At 38.2% G+C, this 21,704-nt stretch overlaps 1 protein-coding gene across 21 annotated transcripts in view; it reads left to right on the forward strand.

Annotated features, from left to right (window-relative positions):
• PTPRK (protein tyrosine phosphatase receptor type K) overlaps positions 1 to 21,704 on the forward strand; it is a 397,787-nt gene that overhangs the window by 179,136 nt on the left and 196,947 nt on the right. For all 21 annotated transcript variants that reach the window (XM_030489190.1, XM_030489193.1, XM_030489195.1 and 18 more), the window contains exons 4-6: positions 2,205 to 2,286; positions 4,214 to 4,329; positions 18,428 to 18,602. In XM_030489190.1, coding sequence (XP_030345050.1) covers positions 2,205 to 2,286; positions 4,214 to 4,329; positions 18,428 to 18,602 — 373 coding nt within the window. The remainder of the gene's footprint in view (positions 1 to 2,204; positions 2,287 to 4,213; positions 4,330 to 18,427; positions 18,603 to 21,704) is intronic.

The raw sequence follows: 21,704 nt of genomic DNA on the forward strand, positions 1-21,704 counted from the left end.
CTTTCCTCTGCCCCCAGTATAGGAAGGTATCAACATAGAGGGGAAGGACGCACATGAGGCCAAGTTTCCCTGGGTAATGTACCTAAGTTGCTTCTGAATGAATTAATAACAACCCAGTTTAAATTGAGGTGTAAATTTAGTCCAGTTCTTAACAGTGATGCTCAAATTTCTTAACTGGTCTTTGAGAAACAAAGTGCTTTCAGAGCTTGTGTATGTAATAGAACTGTACTTCGTCGTAAAGAAATTGGTCTGTCAGAAGGACTTTAAATATAATATTTATTTCTTTCTGGGTTGTCTTCCACACCATACAAGCACTAAAAAAAAAAAAAAAAAAAAAAGAAAGAGGGTTAATCCAAATTATTAAATAATTGAAGATATTCATGTTGATATTCCTTACTGGGAACAAATGCCAGCTCTGTGAAGGTGCCTGGGGAGCTGGTGGGCATTGTGAAATAGTGTTGTGGTCAGAGAGGTCATTGGACAAGGGAACAAAAGTAGGAATCCCAGACACTAAATTGCTTTCCATCAATCTGTTTTTGGCCAAGGCAGGAGGAGGCAGAGAATGAAGTGGTTTCTGCAACTTAATAGCATTGGGATGCAAATGAAGTGAAGAGCAGTGCAGCCAGAACCTGAGCAAGGACTTCCAGAGAAGCTGGAAGAGAGATTGTAGCCTGGCACTATCAAAGTATTATGTCCCTCACAGACTTTGTCTTTCTGCAGTCAAAGGACAAGTTGAGGGACTTTGTGAACCATCTGAACGCAGCCATATCCGCATTTCCTTTGAAGTTTTCATTACTTTTTTCCCTTTGAGATTGTGTAGTTAGTTCTGAGTACAAACAGGCTACCTGGATTCCCCTGCCCCTTTTGGTGGGAAGATAAGTTGCACTTCATATCTGGGTGGGAGGTAAGGATGAGGAAATGTAGTGAGTGGAGCATAAGCGTACAGAAGTGTTGCTGATGCAGCACTCGGAGCCAAGCTGCATAAATGCCAGGTATCTTGCTGAAGAGGGTAGTTTTTGTGAATCAGAGGTCCAAAAGGAGGTCTGGAGGTAGATGGGAGACTGAAGAGTGCAGTCATCATTACTTCCTAGCAAAATGCCATACAGATTCCCCAGTAAGATGACCTGATGTGGACAGCTTTCATTCTCCTGCTCACCTGCAGGGTACGTTGAGGTGTTCATCCATTGCGTTTGCTGATCTCTTACATTGTCACTAAGAATGAGATATGTAAAGTAGATGAAAAGATTACATATGGAGCAGCTGCCTTGCTCGAAGTCTTGTACAGAAGACCCCAACAAATATTTATTTTTGGGCAATCATGGCTGCAAGTTTATATAGTATCTCTTAGCTCAGTCTCTACTGGTGTTCTTCCCTCTTTCACATCTTGCTTTTAGGTTAGACATCTGTGCTTCATCTTTCTTTTTTTTTTCTTTTAGTTATTTTGCTTTTACATTCTACTTTTTTTCATCCATACAAGCATGAATCTTGACAATAAATTTGTTCTGGTCAGTTGGTGTCGTTTTGCCACATCTGTAGTAAAAGACAGCTCTGTGTTCTGGAGAAGTCCAAGAGCAATTCTTTGTTGTTACTGCCCGTATGGGGTAGGACGAAAAGTTGGATGTGAAGACAATCTCTTCTTTTCCTTCGCACACAGTGATTTCCCCATTGCCTTGCAAGAATGAAGTTAACAACTACCACATAAATCTCATGCTACAGCTGTTCTTTTCATTGCCACTGGGGAGTGCTGCACTATTTCTGTGCTACTGTGTGTTTTCCTGTGCAATTATGCTGCAGAAGGTTACAGGAGACTGTGGACTATACTGTGACCCCTGACAAGAACATAAATTTTGTCAAAATTGGTCGATCAGTTGTGTGCTGCAATGTTGAACCTGTCTGAAAGTAATGGCATTTTTTTCAGGATTGAATCATGTTTATACATTTAGCGGAGTGAAAGCAGTATGCTGTTAATTGAGGTAATAAACATCCTCTTCTGGTGTGCCGTAAGCAGCAAATCCAAAGCAAGTCATGTGTATGAATGGTATGCAACTGCAATACATTGAGTAATAAATATTCCGTTCAGTCGTCAAACCTTGTAGGAACTTCAACTAAATGAAAAAGGCAATGTGTCTTATATCTACACGCTTGCCACTGTGGGAATTCTGTAGAAATGAGTGTTGTAAACATTTTTTCTTCCATTTTGACAGGTAATATTTGAAGCCGAAGTCTCAGATGGGAGAAATGGCTACATTGCCATTGATGACATCCAGGTTCTGAGTTACCCTTGTGGTAAGTAATGATTAAGAGCTGCATTTTTCTCTGTCTTTTCAGGACATATTTGATATTGCTGTAGACTGGTGAGTTTTCATCACTCAATCACTGATGTTCTTTGTTCTTTCAATAGTATTTTTGTTACAGCTTCCAGGAGAAAATGTAGTGTTGCAACAGTGATTTACCCAGGTAAAATCTTTGTCTGCCAGAGGTATACGGGAATACAAAGCAGAAATTCTTCAGTGTCTTTTTGGTTATACCATAGTTGGTGTGCATAATCAAGATAGGTTTTAATGTTAACATGTATACTCACTGGTTAAAGAAAACTGAATTGGCAGATGCATGTAGGAGGTAGCAGGTTTATCAGATTTCATGCTCTTGTTATTTTTTCTTTTTCTTCCAAATGGACGCAACAGATGTTTATTAAAAAAAGACTTCTGGCTATTGAACTACTTGGGTTTTGTTGCTTTGTTTTTGTGGACAGACTTCAGGCATTTATGTTTGCCTTGCCCTGCTTAATCCTGGGGAAAAACTGCACATAGAAACACAAGTTGCAATAGCGAGAATATTCTCCAAATAAGTTGTGAGGAAGAAATTATTACTGTGCATCTCTATCACTTACCACTTTTTTTTTGGTAATTTGGTTCTGTTCAACTCTTCTGATCTTCCCCTAGACATCCATCCCCTTTTTAAAATGTGATTTCATTGTAGTGTACCTCACGGCTGATAATTTAAGTGCTCTCTGAAATGATCAAGATCTAACAATCCCAACCCCAAATTTGCAAAGTGATGCCAAATAATAAAATTGCATTGACAAACTCAAATTTTGTTTTCTTCTACCCCAAACCTTTCAAGACCATAGCTCTCAAGGACTACCAAGCACCCCAATGGTATTTGAGTGAGCTGCCTCTTTATGTTTCAGCCAGCCCAGCTATCTGATGTTGGTACTCAGCAAAGCTCTGCTCAGATTCCGTATCTGGCTTTCAATTTTTTTTTTCTTCTGTGTGTGGTGTTTTTTCTTTTGTTCCTCTCCCCCTTCCTTTTTCTTTTTCATTTTTTTTTCCCTTTGTGTATTTTTTTTAAGTGCCAAAACGAAAGGCACTTGGGTATAGCCATGACGGCAGATTATCAGCATGATACAGTATTCAGATAAGCTCTTTTTTTGTTACTGATTTTTAAACCCTGTTTGTTCCAATGTGCTGTGGTTTTTTTCCCCTGTGTGTTTGGGGGTTTTTTTTGTGCATGTGTTTTTTTTGTTTTGTTTCGGTTTTAGTAAGCAGAAAGAAATAACAGTTCAGCCACTATTTTTGTCAGTAGTTCTTGAGAAAGGGATAGACAAGACCTGTGTAACATACTCCTCAAATGTGTCTGTCAGCTTTCTTATGTCTAATAAATCCTTCAGGTGGTAGTGCTACTGAGCTTTTCTAGGGGCTTTGTCAATGTGGAAAATAGATTTTTCAGCTCCTGAAATACTATATTTAGTGGCACAAATTATGTAATTTAGTAAACCAACAGAGCTCTGAGTTACATTGCAAACAACCTGAATAGCATATTCAGATAGTATATTCATATTTTGCCTGAGTAGTGTCTTGTTAATTGGGTTTCTCTCTAGTATGATGGGTTTCTTAGAATTCAGAGTCTTTGGAATAATTTTTGTAAAGTGCTGCTGACATTTTGGCATTTGTTCTCCTTCTCCTAGCTTTTATTGTTAAAAGACTTTATTATAACTCATGTATAACATAAAAGTTAGCAGAATCACCAGGGGAGAAGGGAAAGGACTGAAAGCACTCTTTCTTCTTAAACAGAGATAAACAATTTTTTCTCTTCTGTTTCTGTTTTTTAGCTAAAGGTTGTTATAATATGCATCTTCAGGGAGACAATAATGTTGTGGGCACCTTTTTTAGCAATAGACATTATTTGTAATTTTTGTTTTACCCCTCTGCAGATAAATCTCCACATTTCTTGAGGCTGGGGGATGTAGAGGTCAATGCAGGGCAGAATGCTACATTTCAATGCATTGCTACGGGGAGAGATGCAGTGAATAACAAGTTATGGCTCCAGGTAAGGCTAACTCATGCAAGTCTATTTGGCTAGAGGACAAGCTGCTTTCTGGAGGTGAAATATTTAAATTTCTAAGCCTTTTTTCCTTCTGCATGTAAAGTAGTTTAAATTCAATTTTATCTCTGTTAAACGGAGAAACTTGTAATCAATTTTGTAATGCTAAAAAGCTTGGATTAAAAATTAGAACAACTGGTGTGGAAGGTGGAGGAGGGGTTGGTGTTTAAGGTATTGTGGACCTTCTCTCCTTGTAAATCATCTTCTCTGTATCAAAATATATTATCATTAAATATAGATAATTGGCATTTGGAATCTAGTAAAATGCAGAGGTAACACAGCTGTCATAAATTTTGAGGATTATTTTATCATATAAATTACTACTAATTATTTGTCCAAGCAGGTGGCTGGAGGGATGTGGCATGTTCTTCTGTGCACATATCAGTTCTACTTAGCAGCATATTTAATGGGACAACATAAAAGGACAGTTGCATGTCCTTTGTCTCCATGATAGGAGGGACTTCAACTTTTATCTGTGTGTAGTTGTGAGTACTTTGTATATGTGCTAGAATCTAAGAGATCACTAAAACTAGAAAATAAGCGTTCTCACTGAAAAACAAAAAAGAAGAAACCACACCCCCCCCAACAAACCATTTTCCTTCATGTGAGAATGGGGTTGCTTGCAGTTAAGACCATCAGTTAAGTAGAAGGCTGGCAAAGTTTCGCAGTTACTTCTTAAAAAATTCAATTTTGCCACTTAGAAAGGATTAAAAAAATCCCTTTAGTTGTATGCGTATCTTTATGTGTATGCTTTAGTTTTATGTATAAACCTTAAGCACTAACGCTCCTTTTGAATGATTTCTAAATATGCCCTTCAAAACTCTTTTTTTAAAATGTGTATATCTCTGTATTTTCAGGACTGTAAAGTATATACTTTTGGGGAAGCATTGTACTTTGAAATGAATTATAGTCAGTTACTTCAATCTGATTTTTCTTCTAATAGAGAGTGGAGCTCACAAACCTTGAGTGACAGTTGCATATAGGCATGTGAGAAACTTAACATTCTGAAGAGATCTTTTTAATAGCATGAGATTAGAAAAAATCCAGTATGCAGTATGTATTACTGGACAAATATGCTGGAACATTAAAAAAAGGAACATAAATCTAGCAGTAACTGCATTGTGTTTAGTGAAAAGGTGTAGCAGTAGGAACGATTTTGTACTCCACATCTTTGAGAAGTAACTTTGTTTAAATATAATATAAATCCATATAATACATTCATTGAGGAAAAGGAGTTTGATTTCAGAGACTTGTCAAACAGAGTGCAAAAAGCACACAAAATGAAGCTGAACTGGGTTTTACTATATCAAAGGTAGGACAATAGCAATAGGAATATACCAAGCAAACTTGTGAAGCACCACTGTCAGTTGATCATGGGTCGGAAAGGCCCAATAGAGAGAGTCAGCCGGAAATCTTCCCCATCGCTCGCTTCTCAGAGACAGATAACTCTGATGAATTATCCTGTCTAACTTTCACTGCCCTGAGAAGCCCGGTTAGCAGCCAGAACAACTCAAAAAAACATATGTTTTGTCCCTCCCTATACTTTGTGGGTGGTTTGTTGGGGTTTTTTAGTGTGTGTATATCACAGATGTGGTTAATTTCTTAGTGCAGAGGATATGGTACCTTTGAAGTTGGAACTCTGGTTGCTTGTGCTTATGAAGTGCCTTGCTACTAAAATTACATACTTGAACTTCTATTCTCCTTCTTGTTTTCTCTTCAGCAGTGCCAAATTGTCACCAATTTAAAGATGAGCCTTTTTTTTAGCTTCCTCCCTGCATATTACACTCATCCATTCTACTTGCCCAACATAAGGGTGAATCGGCAATCTTCCCTCTCTGAATTCTCTTCCTTAGATAACACAGCAAGTTACTGCTAATAGTGGATTTACTCCTTTTCCTTAAAACCAGGGGTGGATATGTATGGGCCTCATGAAACTCAGGAGTGTGACTTGGAAAAGGTTCGCTTTAACCTTTGACCGAACCAGAGACTCATAAAGCCCGAATACCGAGAAAGGAAGAACTGGCAGATCAAATCAAATGCCTAAGTAATTGTTTTTGAGAGCTCTGAGCTGAAACATTCCAGGAATGTATTTTTCTCATAACATAAAAGGCCATTGGAAAATAAAACAAGAAAAAAAAAAAGAAAGAAGAAAGTGCAAAAATGAAAAATGAAGGGTGTGGGGTGAGGAAGATGACAATTTCCAAGTAGACTGTTAGAGAAAAAAGCTTTTGGTTATGTCCTTATTGAAAGAGAAAATATATTTCTTTGGAGGGAAAAAAAAAAAATTGTAGAAAGAAAAAGCAGTGAACAATTTGCTATTAAAACACTTTCTTTGATAAGGAAAGATCCGAGGTGCAATCTGGGACACTAAAGCTTTTTGTATCTGAAATAATCTAAGATCTCATTTCTTGCATTGAAGTAATAGAGATGTGCAGGCACAGATTTCTCTACAGACTCTACCAGTGCTCTCTGGCTCTCCCAGTGCTTTGTTTCAGAGAAGGGCTAAGTAAATTCAGCAGCAGCAGAAGGGAAAAAAAAAATAGCAGCAACCCTGTCCTGTGTTCAGAGTCGTGCAGTCCCACAGCTGCTTCAGCCAGGTTCTCTGCACTGACGCTGGAGCTTTTGCAGCTTGCCAGTGAGTCAGTTCAGGAAAGTGATCTGGCTGAAAGATTTTGGCCCAAATTGGATTTTTGTTGTTGTTGGGGGTGGGAAGGATTGTTTGGTAGTGTTTTGTTTTGTTGATTTTTGTTGGGGTTTTTTAGCTTGATTCATGTCTGAATTAGCTGAATAATAGTGCCAGCAGGTGGAAAAAGATGGGGATGTTTGGTTAGAAGCAGGGAAGAGGGAAAGATGGTAACAGCCTGTACTGAAGTAAAAGTTGATCTTCGTAGCCTGTCTCATTATAATGTCAAATACAAGCTTTAATTATTTTGTGGGTTTTTTTTTTAGTTACTGGGAAAAAGCCCTGATCATATACAAGATGATCTATATGCATGCATATTTCCATGCTTATCTTTTTCTCAATATATATATGAATGCACATACCTTTGTATGTCTGAAAATAAAAATGTATAAAAATAGGCACAGCATCTCAACACTGTTTCCTGTCTGTTTACTACTGCACTGACAGTATTTTCATCAACTCCATTTTCTACAAATATATGCCTGTGAACCTTTCAGACAAATAGGAATTAACATTGAATTGAACTTCTCCTGACTTTCATGGCTGCAGATTCTGCTCTTGTTTGCTTTTAGATTGCATCTGGTCTCTTGTCTTCTTTCGTACCTCTTCCCTCCCACCCCTGCATTTTGCAACCCCTCTGGACCAAGGTCTGGGACAGTCAGAGCTCTGGCACTGAAAGATAAACAGCAAAGATAACAGAAGTCTTTAAAAGTTGCAGCTGCATTAATATGAAGCAAATATTTGCACAGATAAGGAGATTTAACTGGTTGAACAAGATGATCTGAAACACACCTTTTGTGACTGTGAATAGTAGGTGTGGGAGCAGGACAGAGATGCAGCACTTGAATTTTTTTTTCTGTTCCTCACCTTTTCAACCTGATCTAATATCGAATCTCTTACAATTGTGACCTGAAGGATTCTATGACGTGCAATTATTAGCAAATTCTGTAAGAATTTCAAAGTCCTCAGTCTGTGTTTAAAAGTGAGCATTGATGTTGTTTCTGAAATACATTTGATCTTGGTGTGTATTGTCTTTTTGCCTGCCATCTAGTTCTGAATGTAATGGTGTAGGGTTTTTTTTCTCCATATTTTTCTTCTCCTCTTAAAATTTCCACTGTAATATGTCACACACCAACAGCTGCAGTTTTCTGCCACTGTACACACTGAAGCAGTTGGATTGTGTGATAGGAGCCCCCAAAACCTAGGTGGTAACCTAGCTTTTTTCCACCAGTCATGCTTTGTTATACTCTCTTACGAGCTTCAGGAGTTAGCAGAAGTTCTTGCTGAAAACTTTTTTCCTGTTGGAGGTAAATATAGGTGTGTATGTAATCTTAAAAGATTGAATATAGCATATATAGACATCATAACTTATCAGTTGTTGCCCACATCTGGAGATCTTTTTAATAAAGCCTAGGAATTGTCTTTCCTTGAAAAGACACTTCAAGAATAAATGTTCCTTTGTTTATTAACATTTAGTGCACCTTGCTTCATTGTGCACATTGATTTGCTGAATTAATACAAGTAGGACCCCCTTTTTATTCTGGGTTTGTTTGCTTGTTTGTTTTTTTCCCCTGTGAAATGCCATTCATTCCAGTGGAGCTACGTCAATAAATAACCTGGCAAACAAGTTCTGCACATTAATCCTCTGCTTGGGCTGGATATGTTTAGTATTAAATATTTGAAAGAATAGCATGCACAGGGCATGCTAAACATGAAAATGCAGGAGTGGGCTGTAAGAGGGTCTGTTTCCCCCCTTGATTTGGAAATTCCTGTGTGGAGAAAGCTTCCACAGTTTTAAGCTTCGTTTCTTACTACAACAGTGGAGAAATAGGATTGACTGAATATGGAAACATTAGGGTACAGGAAGACTCCAGAAAGCACTGTACGTATTGTCTAGCATTTGTTCTGTGAATCTAATTGGGATATCAGAGCAATAGGGTTTTGTGCATAATCAAGCTGTGTTTAACAGCTTCCTGAACTGGGAACAATTGTGGCTCCCAGAAGCCCAATACGATTTTCAGTGTCTTATCGATGTCCGGTTTAACTGGACACTTGCACAGCGTGGAGAATAGAGCTTTTTGCTAGAACATCTGTTAAACCATATGTCTTGGCACCTGGTTCAGATGGTGATAACTGCTGCACTAATGAGTCCATCCATCATTGCTGAGCTTTGCATTAACATAGCATTGGATTAGGAAAAGCGGCTTGTTCTGGCTTTGCAGTCGGATGTGTGTTGCCACGGTTTGCAGCGATACCATTTGCTTTGGCGAATCTGAAATTCAAAGGGGTACCGCATGCATTTAAAAGTTTAATACGCGCCTGGTAATCCTGTGCAGATTGCCATCGCAGTGGTGGTGAGCGGGCCAATCTGTCAGCAGTAGCTGTGGGTGCTGGCTAACAGCCGCTCCACTTGGGCTGCCAAGCCTGGCAAGGCAGCCCTGCTCTCGCCTGTGGAGAGGCTCGTCAGCGCTAATGCGGTCTGATGCAGCCCCTCTCTCCGCCAGAGGAAAATGTCGTTCCTTGTGGAATAACAGACGATTAAAGCAATTGCCTGAGAGTAATAATTGAAAAAGTGAAATGAAACAGCATTATGGAAGATAAAATGCAAATTGCTGTAAAAACCTGGGCTGACCTCCCAGCGGTACCAACTGTTACCAGAGGATGAACAAGCATCTGCACGATTGTCTCATCGGGCTCAAACAACTGGCTGTGTCCTGCGTGCTTTGGTGAGGGAGCTGCCATAACCTTTCATGTCCTGTTTACCAGCATCTTGGGTTCGGTGCTGGTTGCCACAGAACGTGATTTGATATTTAGCATTCATTTTTTCTTGCTAGATGCTGCATATGTGTGATCTTTAACAAGTCTTTGGACTGGGCACATGCAGATGGTATCCTCTGATGATGCATTTGGACAGATCATTTTGCAGGACCAATATAGTATTTCAGGAATTTAGACTGGATAGTCTATAGGAGAATATGTGCCTGTGGCAGCAGGTTGAGGGACACATTGACTGGTTTGGTTTGCTTTTGGAAGGACACTATTTCCCCTCAGAGGAAAGAATATGATTCATATGATTCCTTTCTTCCCACTGTACCCAGGTGAAGACATAGATCAATATTCAGCAGGAGGGTTTAAGTATGGGCTGTGGGCCTTTGGGCTAAATCATTTTGCAGCAGTGAAGTGTTGGGAGGCTCACTTATGGTCTCAGAAAAACATGTATAATAGGAGAGTCACATCTAATTTAACTTTGTTTTACATAGTTTGCATGTTTTTTTTCTACTTTGAAGTTTTCATAGTTTTCTAATGTAACTTTGCCCTTTGAGATCCCATTGCATGTTGATACAGTTTATTAACTGTTGAGATACCGTTTCTTTCATTTGATGACAAAACATTTGCTGTTACAGTGCACCTGCCTATTTGCCATTTTCATTACATTGAAGAATGGTTTTTTTTTCATTTGCACAAATTTTATGGCCCCTGAAAATTAAAGGAAGCTGAGCACACCCTGAATGTTAGAGAAGTTTAGTTATTTTGCTTTTTCATTTGCGGGGCCTAGAGAAATTTCAGAGAAGTGCCTTGTTAGCACCCATGGGGTTTCAGCTGTGGAACTGTGATGGGGATTTTCGGTCCCTTTTTGGTTTTTAGTCAGCTTTGAAGTTTGATGCTTCTTGGTGTTGAACTGAAATAAGTCAGTCAGGTCCGCTTTCCCTGAGGAGGAGTCAGAGCTATGATGTTCTGTGGAGGCAGTAGGAGCAGAGAGGACCAATAGCTTTGATTTTGCTCTTATCCCCAGATTGCAGGAGTGGTGTGTGAACCTCTGAGGGGCAGATGGCAGACTTCTTCAATATCAGCATCATCTGCCCAAAACAAGTACAACTAATTGAGCTGTTTATACCAAACCTTCTTTCCTCAGCTGGTAAAATGCTGCTCAAGTCTACATCATCTTACCTTTAGCTTGATTACTGACAATGGCCAAGCAGTGTGTGTAAGTTCTTTTTCTGTTGAACTTGAGGATTGCACAGAAATGTCACTTCCCTCATTTTGTCTCATCATTGTTTTGTTTGGTTGGTTTTTTTACTTACAGAAAAGGTGTTTTTTCAAAGTGAGCAATAGAGTAGGGAAGCATAGAGGACAAGGCTCCTCTTTTGCTATGACTTGTCTATTTTACCTACATTTTCGCCTTATCACATTTATGTTCTGTGATAGACATTCTGGTTTTCCAAACTTTTTTTTTTTTAAAGATTTATGAAAATCTGCCTTGAAGTGATATATCAAGCTCCTTATAAATGACTTTGACTTGTAGTTTATTCTGTATCACACACTGCTGACTTTGACATAGTTATAAAGAGTATTCACCAATGAAAAATACAGTATTCATAACTTCATATTTGAGATTCTCATTCCTACTTGTTTGCTTAACAAAGGTTTTTTTTCTGCTCTGTTTTTTTCACTCTGTATTCACTTTTGGTGCTATCTATGTCATTTAACCCTGAATGAACCTTCTTTCCCTCCTCAGTTTATCAGCTTCTTGGATAAACATGGCAGTTCTCCCTAGATGCCCGGTCATCTTAGGTTTCAGCAACATGAAATACTGTAATCCTGGTTTTAATTTAATTCTGCCCCAGTTAACTAAGTCCTCCAGCCTGTGTAGCTACCAGTCATTTGGTTTACACAGCAGCCTTTGGGGTTGTCATCCTTGTGGGTCTTCCCTCAGGACACTGCTGCTCCCACGGTGGCTGGAGCATCTGGTGCTGGGTGCTGTGCTGGTGCCACTGCCTGTGCCCGTGGTGATGCCGGGGGGCAACTCACTGACTGCCTCTAACACTGTGCACCACCTTTTCAGGCTGCTGTTTTGTAGCTTACAGGTAGACCAGCTGTGGTGGACTGCACTCTAGGTAATCCTGGTAGTATTTCCTCACCCAGCCAGTGGCTTAAACCCATATAAACGAGACACCTGAAACAAAGATGATGATTATAAAAACATGTGGTGGTATAAATTCCTTGACCATTGAGTCCTGTGAACCTTGTCCGTTAACACCCGCATTCAAGTTGTCTCCTTGGCAGTGGTGTGATGGGTGGTAGGTAGCGTAATACCACAGGCCCTAATTTCCTCAGATACCTGCAGGACTTAATGAATTACAGAAGAATAAGAGTGTCTGGTATACTTGGCTGCTTTTAGAAAAGGGTAAAATCATCTGCTAAGAATTGCTTGAGGAACAGTCTCGTGTGGTGTTAATCTTCAGTAGTGGGGGTTTTTTGGCAACTTTTTTCCTTCATTGTCATCATCTTTTTTGTTTTGAGCTGCAGGATGAATACTGTAGTTCAGCATACACTGCTTAAGGTGGTATAGATCTTCAGTCACTGTGTCCAGCATTCTGTGAATTATGTTCGGGGTTTTTTTGTTTTGGTTGGTTTTTTCATTTGTTTGGTTTCTTTTTTAAATCAACAACACTGAATTCAAGAAGTATAGCTTTCTGAAAAGCTTCTTTATTATTATTATTTTTTAGTAGAGATTTTTTCTTTTTCCTTTTTTTTTCTTTTTTTTTTTTTTTTTTTTTTTTAGATTTTTTTTGTGGCATGTGTTAGATTAGGTTCACAAAAAGAGGCTTTAAAATATCCAGAAAAAGCAAATGTTGTTTTTATTTGTGTAGCGGAATGGTGAGGGACACTGTAGCATGACTTTTGCTATTTTGCCTCCAGTAGATTTTATTATAATAAAATAAATTAGGAATGCCACCTATGAAGGGCCAGATGGCTCTCAATTAGATTATTTCATGAGCAACCTTGTTTTCTTCAGTAAGAGGTTCAGTGCAGGGCGAGGGAAATTGAGCTACTTCAAAGCAGACAAGTTTGAGTAACAGCAGTGCATGTAACTAAGACATTTAAAGTAATCATTGATTTTTCTGTATTGCAGTGCAATGCAGGATAAAATTTGGCCTGTCACATTTATTCAAGATCTTCAGTATATGTTTGTATGGGAAAATCTGTGTTGTTTGTCTTGCTAGTAAATGAATGTGTATTTCATTGGAAAGTAGGGTCTTAATCTGGTTTGCTGTGCATGTGGGGAAACCAGCAAGTTGTATTAATTTCGTACCAAAAAACTGCTTGAACTCTAGCTGCATGCTTTCTCTTAAAAAATTGATCAAACAAAAGAAATTGCTATTTCACTTTTTTGTATACTAAGAAGAAAAGACTATCTAGCTGTATTATTTAAGCTATAATTCCAATTCATGTTCTGCTTGAAAAAAATTATTCCTTAGGCTTAAACTATTTGTAAATAAGATTGACTGGAAAAAAAAAATCCCACTTGTTCAGTCTTTTGCTGTTTTGTAGGTGGGGAAAAAAAAAATTTATTTATTATTTCTTAAGACAAATAGATGCCATACTTTATAACGGTTTTAGTATGTTTAATTAAAGCCCCAAGACTTATTGATGCATTTGTGTGACAGAATAAAATAAAAATAATAAATTTTTTTTTAGAAATACAGTTTTTTCTCCATTTGGAAGTTATGTCTTAAATGCTGTAAAAGTATATGCTGTGTGTGCTGAAATGTGTCAAACAGCTACATGGAAGTAATATTTTTAAAGTATAGTTGTGTTGTTTATTCCCCTCACATCGTTTTGTTTTTCAAAAACATCTTTTGGCAGATATCGTGCATTTTTGCTGGCATTCAGACTGTCCACATTCAACCTTCTTCCCTCTTGCAAAAAATGACATTTCTCCCTTAACACAATGAGTAAAACCAGGAATGTTTTGGAGCATGTTATTTACAAACTCCCTTTTCCTCAGGAGCAGCAGAGGCTGTAATTCCCCAGGCTGCTGGAGGCATCCTTCCAGCCCTTCTGCTGTCCAGTGAAGTTTTGATTACGCCTTGAGGGACCGAGTTACTTAGACAGACTTTCAGCTTTTGCCCTGCTCCCCACATGGATCCTGCCCTCTCCACTCCCTGTGTCCATGCAGTGAATCCGATCATGAACTAATCCCTTTGCTGATGATAATAGATGGGGAGGCAATATGTTTTCCAGGAAGGTATTTTTTATTCCGGGTCAGTTTTCTGCGTGAGCACTGGAGTGAAGGCGAGGAGGGAAGAGAGTGGGCGCCAGCAGAAATGGGCACTGCTGCCAAAGTAACGCATGTGTCACTGCAGCCGAAGTGTTGACATCTTCTGATCTCTGGAGGCATCCTGGCATCCAGCCGAGACCCTGAGAAGGCAACCAGAGTTGACTGTAATTATTAGCACTGGAGTGGACTTATTTTAAGGTGTTTACACTAAGAAAGGGATGAGGATGTGTGAGGTTGAGCTGTCCAGGCTGATAAAAATCACTAGTATGAAAAAGTAGAGTTCAGGAAAATTTAGAGGGAACATCACCACAGAAAGTTATGGTATCTTATTTCTGTTAAAACAAAAAAGCAAAGCCCACCACTTTTCAACCTGAAGAATTGAGAGAGAAATGCAGGTAAGTTTTAAATTTGTATTAAAAAATTAGAAATGCAACTAAATCTTACCAATTAAATAAGATGTTTGGCTTTAGATGCTGCTGCTTCCATTCAGGTCCTGGAAGATCCATTAGAATTTCATTTCATGTTTATTAAATGCTTGACTTCTTTCCTGAGACAGAAGAGAGAAATTTAAGGCTAATGGTTAATTTGCCTATGATTGTTTTATAAGTGGCGTAGACTTTACTGTTGACTTTGTTTAAAATATAGATGATCTCATTTCACTGCATGGAAGAAAAAAAAGAAAAATCATGTTCCTATCAAATTAAAAATAACCTTGTAGTCATAGAGATTTGTTTAAGGTCATAATTTTAAATGCCTGAAATGCCAGAATTAAAGAGGTTTTTCCACATGCTTATATTTCTTTTAATGAAGTGTTTATAGAGAGTAGTTCTTTGTGAAGCCCAGAATTATTTTCACAGAAGGAGGAGAATTGCCTGGTGGTGACCTCTCCTAAATGAGCAATTCAGGGTTATCAAATCAGACAGCAAGGGACTGGAGGAACCAAGGATCACACAGGGTACAGCCATTACCTATTAGTATAACTCCACATTAATTTTAAATTGAATTTTTAAAACCTAATTGAGCAGAATTTCCAAGCTCTGTTCAGTGTGAGCAGGACATAAATTGAAATAGTAGGTACCAGAAACCTCTAATAAGCAGAGAGCACTGCTGCCTTTCTTTCCTCTCCTTTAAAATCAGTGGTAATGCCCTGACATTAAAAAGAAGAATTTAATTAAGAGAGCATGGCAGTGCATCTGAACTCTGACTGGCTAATGGTTTACCAGTGTAAGGAATATGAACTGAAATGAATTCAAGTTATTTTCTTCAACATTCATTTTAAAGTGAGAATTCACTTCTGTTTGAACTTTTCATCATTTTAGTGACAAAAAAAATTGTAATTGATAAGCTGTACATGAAGATAGACTTTGAAAATGTTATTGTGCAGTTGGAGCCCAAGAAACAAATCCTAATGCAGAGAAATTTGAGCACCTACTTTAAGCCTTGTAAGATAAAGTTTTAGGAAATTACTCATGTAAATAGAAAAGAAAATACTAGGTTTTGTTGTTGGAGTAAAACTGTAAAGCTTTTTAAATTTCATTTTGATCAAGTGCTCTGAAAATGCATTAATATTTCATTATAAGTAGGAGCCCAATTCACTTTGTTTCTCAACATGAAGAGTGCAGATGAGCTCAAGTAAGCAAGTTCTGAGCTTCAGAGGGTAAATTAGTTTACACAGCAAGCTTGGATGCGATTCTCTGCTATAGAGTAAGCGCTTGGCATTGAAATTTAAAGCACTGGACTTACTGAAGGGAGTCTTTCATTTTAGAAAACTCTCTAATAGTTATTTTTCTTTCCATAGATGATCAAGAATGACTGCATTACATGGGTTACTTGTCAAGTCTGCTTTCATATCATTTTTACAAATATGCTTTCTGTTTATTATATGCTGCTTGGTAATTTTAGCAATTATATGGCAAGTTTGTGTTTAGTGAGGGAGCTTGGCACCCATTTGCTGGCTGGTTGAGGTGCACGTGAGAGCACACGCTGTGGGAGGGCATGGACAAGAGGAAGGAGGTACCATAAGGTTTGTTTATTTTGCTCAGTTCAAGGCACTAGATCCAAGTTTTATATGAAGTTATCATTCCAGAGAGTTCAAGCCATTGGTCAAAACTGGGGGGGAGGGAGAGAGAAAGTAGGTTTAAAATCCTGCTTTCAGATTTAGCTTTTCCTATGAGAAGATGCCAGCTAACAGGAGGGAGATATTTTTACTGTACAAAATAGTTTTACTGTAGCTTAAGCAGCACCGAAATAAAGCCTTTAACACTGCACCTCATTTGTGTGGTATTTTAATAATTTCATTGATCCCTAAAGTTCAGTAAGGCCTCTTATTCATAGGATTCTTCGCGGGCATCAGCAAACTTCCTTAATTCTTAATAGGAGGCAGATATTCATAGAGCTGAGTAGAGAGTCGGTGCCTGCCGCAGGATGACTTGGCTGCACTACAGTGGATCCAGGTTTCCAAGTGCCCAACTTCCATTGCTTTTGCCCTGTGAACACCCTGTCGAATAGCTTCCATGTGATAAGCAGGCTTTCGGTGGTTACAGAGTGGTGACTGAGGGAGAAGCAGTGAAAGTACCTTTTGGAAGGATCTCATATGCCATCTTCTTTTGGAGATCCGTTTTCATTCTTTGCATCTCACCAATACAGCCCGGCAGGCTGAGCTTACCCTTGGGTAATGGCTTCTTGCAGTTCCTGGTGTAATGGCAAAAAGGGTGGCTGGGGAAGGCAAAACTGGGTGGTGTCTTCATGAAATGAAGAAGTCATACACACACAACTTGCTGTTGGTAAAGGTGATGGTGTGGTCTTTGTAGTGGAATACTAGTGACTGAAATCTGCCAGGTTCTTATAAAAGAACTTTTTCCCCCAAGGCTTGCAGTGAAGCATGGGGTGGGTGCTTTGACTCCTGCAAGAAAAGATGTAGAAGCTGAATTTCATCTGTTTAAACTTTGTAACTATTAAGTGAATACTTGTTTCAGTGAGTTTGAAGTAGTGCTGAACCCCTGGCTAATCTACCGCAAAACTGTTTAGAAAGTGACTAACCCATGCTAAGATCACAGAGGGCAGATGTAAAATGAAGTGTTTGAGTACTATGAAGTGCTCCTGCCTGTGACAGGAGGCCAGCTAATATACACATGCAGCATTAACTCATCTCCTTTTTCTCCCCTTTGTATTTTGCCACAGGCTTTCAGGTTATTAAATTCTGTGGCTCAGCAGTAGCACTTCCTGTGTTAGACAGAAAGCTCAGAGTTTAATACCTCAATGAAGTTTCTCATTCCAGAGGTTAGTTAGAGTTAAAAATGTCCATGGAAGTCACATTTGGCTACGTATCAAGCAGAGCAGGCAACGCAGTTAGAAGGAAATTATGATGTCTTTCTGGTGACTGAGCAAAGCTCAGAAACTGTATTCTAGTCAGGGAATAACGTGGTTGATCCATGGGAGAGAACAGTAAAATTGTTTGTTCACTTGGTGTGTGCTTCTGGATCTTTTTTTTGTTTGTTTTTTTTTTTTTTTCTTAATGCTAACTTTTGATGGAGGGTCTGGTTTTCAGTTACAATCAAAACTGATCATTTAATGTGAATGGTAATAAGGTCAGAAAGAAGCTCAAACTGTTTCTGCCTTACTGACCTCTCACCCTGCCCCCACAGCTCCAGACAGATTTTTTCAGTGATTTGTGGTAGCTATGATATTTTCAGAACTGTTTAAGCTGCTTTCTTTACATGAGATATATATTACTACTCTTTTAGAAGCTTACTTCCCTCCCCTTTCTATTTCAACTAGTTTTAGGTAGATAGGTGGTGCTTGATGTATAACAAAGGTACAAATTTAGAAGATATTGAATTAGGACAGATAAAAGCATTAAAAAGAAAACATTGGCTGGTTGCTGATAAAGAGCTGTTGAAAACCTCTGAAATCCCTCAATGCCAGACTTGTTTAAGTATTTCTTACAATATACCTCGTGTATCTGATATAATCTTATTTGAAGTTGAATGAATTTTCTTAGGAGTACAATGGCTACTGCTGGGCTCTCCTCGGAAGGTTTCAGCTATGTAGCAGTGGCAGTTGCGTATGTCATAGTCATGTTTTGTGGCAGTGTGAAAGCCTGATTCTGAAACGCTTTTGAGTACTGCTTGTTTCTTGATGGGACCTCAACACTGAGCTCTTCTACCATGGAAATGCATCGTGGGATGAATGCATTGTTATTTGTTAATTTTTTTAATGTATTCTTTGTATGATGATCATGATAAACGTCTCTTTTAATTCCTATGAGATAACTCTACCTTGGTTACTCTTATTTTCAGAGGAGAAATGGAGAAGATATTCCAGTTGCTCAAACTAAAAATATCAATCACAGAAGATTTGCTGCTACCTTTAAGTTGCAAGAGGTGACAAAAACTGACCAGGATTTATACCGCTGTGTAACTCAGTCGGAGAGAGGTTCTGGAGTGTCAAATTTTGCTCAACTTATTGTTCGAGGTAGAGTTTTAATTGCTTTCTTTTTATCCGGTTAAATGCTCCTAATACCACTGCTTTCTACTTACACCTTTTATTTTGCCTACAGATGCCTTGATCTGAAATGATCATACAAAGATACCCTTGTGAAGCTTCTGAAATTGTTGTAAAATGAAACACTAGTTTGCAAAACTTCTTACAGTTGCTTTCCATAGAATGCACGTGTGTAAAAACCCTGATCCTGCAATGTATGTAACATGCCAGTATGCTTTTCTGTGGATGCTATTTGTTGAATTTAAGGTGAAAACTGTTTTTCATAAATACTTTTAAAGGTAAGAGAGATTCCACTGTACTTAGTTAACATTCCTTTTTAAAATCTGTCACCTTGAGCAGACTGGTAGTACACCAAATAATACATTGTTCTGTTACCTGGGAGACACGTATATAAAAATAGTTGCAAACTTTCACCTTTCCAAGGACTGAAAGCATTATGGAGATGTTCTGTGATGATTTCTAACCTCTGAAGTAGAAAGAAGAAAAAGAAAGACGTGCTTTTTATACTTGAAATACTTTTTTAATTCACTCATTCAGAAGCCTGCTGGCATGATGCAGCCATAGCTTGTGCATTCTGAACATGCATTGGTGATCTTTTTTATTTATGCATTTTGTGTTCTGGAAGCATGTAATCTTGACTGGCAAAGGATATGGTTGAATATCAGAGTTCAATTTTCACTTCCAAAAGTCACTTGCTGTGTTTGGCCTGGAATAAGTTATTAAGCCTCTCCTTGCCTAATTGTGTCACCTGCACAACTGCCCATTTCTGTCTTAGTTGTCATGAGACTTTGTTTTTTTAGCTGGGGGGAAAAAAAAAAGAGGTGTGCAAAATCTGTCTGTGATGCTGCTGTGCCCAGTGTGGAGGGTGTTTTGGCCAAGGAAGACAAAGGATTAAGGTGTAGAATGTGCTCTTGCTTGACTTGTTGGTCCAGCAATGGACTGTTTGGTCAGTTGGCATCTGGAGTCAGCCACTGCATCTGGATCCGCGACAGGGAAAGTAAGTGTCCTCCACTTGTAGAAATAAAAGTAGCATAGGAAATGCTCTAAGGTATTTGGTATCTGGCATTTGCTGGCAGAGGTCTTTTCCCTGAGAGACAAGTTGATTGAGGTCAACTAGATTTTATTCCTTCTATATAAAATCAATAAAAATGGGCTTTGCTGACTGTATGAGGATTTAGACAATGTTAACAGCTTCTTCTCTTATTCTGTTAGATGTGCCTTTTGTCTAGCAAAGTACAAGACAGTCTTCATCCTAACAAATGAAATTAGTCCTGTTATAGCATTAAAACAGACTTTCTGTTGTTGGAAAAACAGGGAAAATTGATGTATTTACCCATAAATAAAGTTTTCTGATTTTTTCCTGGTATAATAGAGCAATAAAATGGTGTTTAAAACACTTATTTCTCTGGGAAAAAAAAGAAAAAAAGAGAGAACAATATCAGACTTCGTAGTTCTCTCTTTTGAAATGCAGCATATTGTCCTGCTGTGAAGCTTAGGCCATTTGACAGAGAATACCATCCTTATGGCTTGAAACATAAACTTGATCTATAGCTATATATATACAACAGCTATATAGGTTTTGTATTTTAAGGTGAATTTTACTTTTTATGTGCTTTTTGGATTGGAAGCCCCAAAATTTTTTTCTTTTTTCTTTTTTTCTTTCATTCTTTTTTTTTTTTTAAATATATATATGTGTGTATATATATATAAAAAACTTTTTAAAAAATGCTAAATAAAAGAAAAAAGTAATCTAAAAATATTTTCATCTGTTTGACATCATGGTAAAGATCAAAGATTTATGTTTTTACAGTAGGATTTATTGCTTGCTGTTATATTTGAAAAGCAATATACAGTAATACATTTTCTTGTTTGTCTGGATAACCACTAAATAAATCTTGTTAGCCAAAAAAGCATACCCATACCCTTAGGGATCAGCTAGCCTGGTGTTAAAACTGTACTGAAAATTAACCATAATGACAGGTCCTATATCTCAGTGGCACTTTAAAGCTGACATCCTGCTACATGGATACAAAAGATGATAATTTTAAAGGAAATTTTTGGGCCACTGATATGAATTGCCTTTAATAAGAGCTGGCATAGTATTGCCCATTGTCAAAGATGACCCAGGGGGAAGAGTTTATTAGTGCATTTCCTTCTAAACTGGAAGTGACAGGGCATGCTTGGGGCCCTTTTGTTGCTGTTTGTAACAAATGAAAATTTCGCTGCAGAATTCTCATGCCGAAGAGTATTGATCTGTGTGTTCTCACAGCCAGAGGAGGAGGGGGGGGAAACGATGAAACACAATTTACTTTGTCATGGCTTTAGTATTGCTTCCAGATCGTTTTGAGTAATGATAAGGTCTTCAGTTTGTAGAAGCCAAACTTTATTGACAATACTGGTTATTAGAGAGCGAGGCATGAGGAGCAGCAGTTGTTGCCCAGTAACTCAAAACTTGAGTGTTCAGGTACGTGGATGAGATCATTACATATTCTACATCTGTACAGACATGTGGTACCATAATATGGGCGTAGAGGCATCTGATACTTTTCTGGTTGGCAGTCCTTAAGGTAGTCTTTGTAATGGAAATTTATGGTGATATAATGTACCTCATTATTTCATTTTGAGCTTTAACAGAAGAATTACTATCAGTGGAGTTCTAAACATTATTACAAATGTGGTTACCAGGGAGGAATGGTATGCATTTAAAGACCCTGAAAGGGATAACTCAATTACTCTGATTAATTTCTTTAAGAAAAATCAGACTAGGATAGAATTTGTAATTCAATTATGACATTTTATCAAAAGTAGTTTCAGCCAATGATTTAATTTCTCACCTTTGCTTAGAGCTGGTCTTCAGCTCCCAGCTCAGCGGCTGCATTGTATTGATTTTTTTTACATGGTTTCTATGGCATTACTGTCATTCTTGGATATGTGTAGAAGGAGCTCTCCCTTTCCCCATCCTTTTACGGGAAGCCTGGTACTGTCATTATTGTTAGTTGACTTATCCTGAATAAGTCCATGGATTTAATTGACTATTTATATTTTCCCTTGGTGGATGGTAAATTGGCAGTT

Source organism: Strigops habroptila, chromosome 6, assembly GCF_004027225.2.
Source record: "Strigops habroptila isolate Jane chromosome 6, bStrHab1.2.pri, whole genome shotgun sequence".
Lineage (NCBI taxonomy): Eukaryota > Metazoa > Chordata > Aves > Psittaciformes > Psittacidae > Strigops > Strigops habroptila.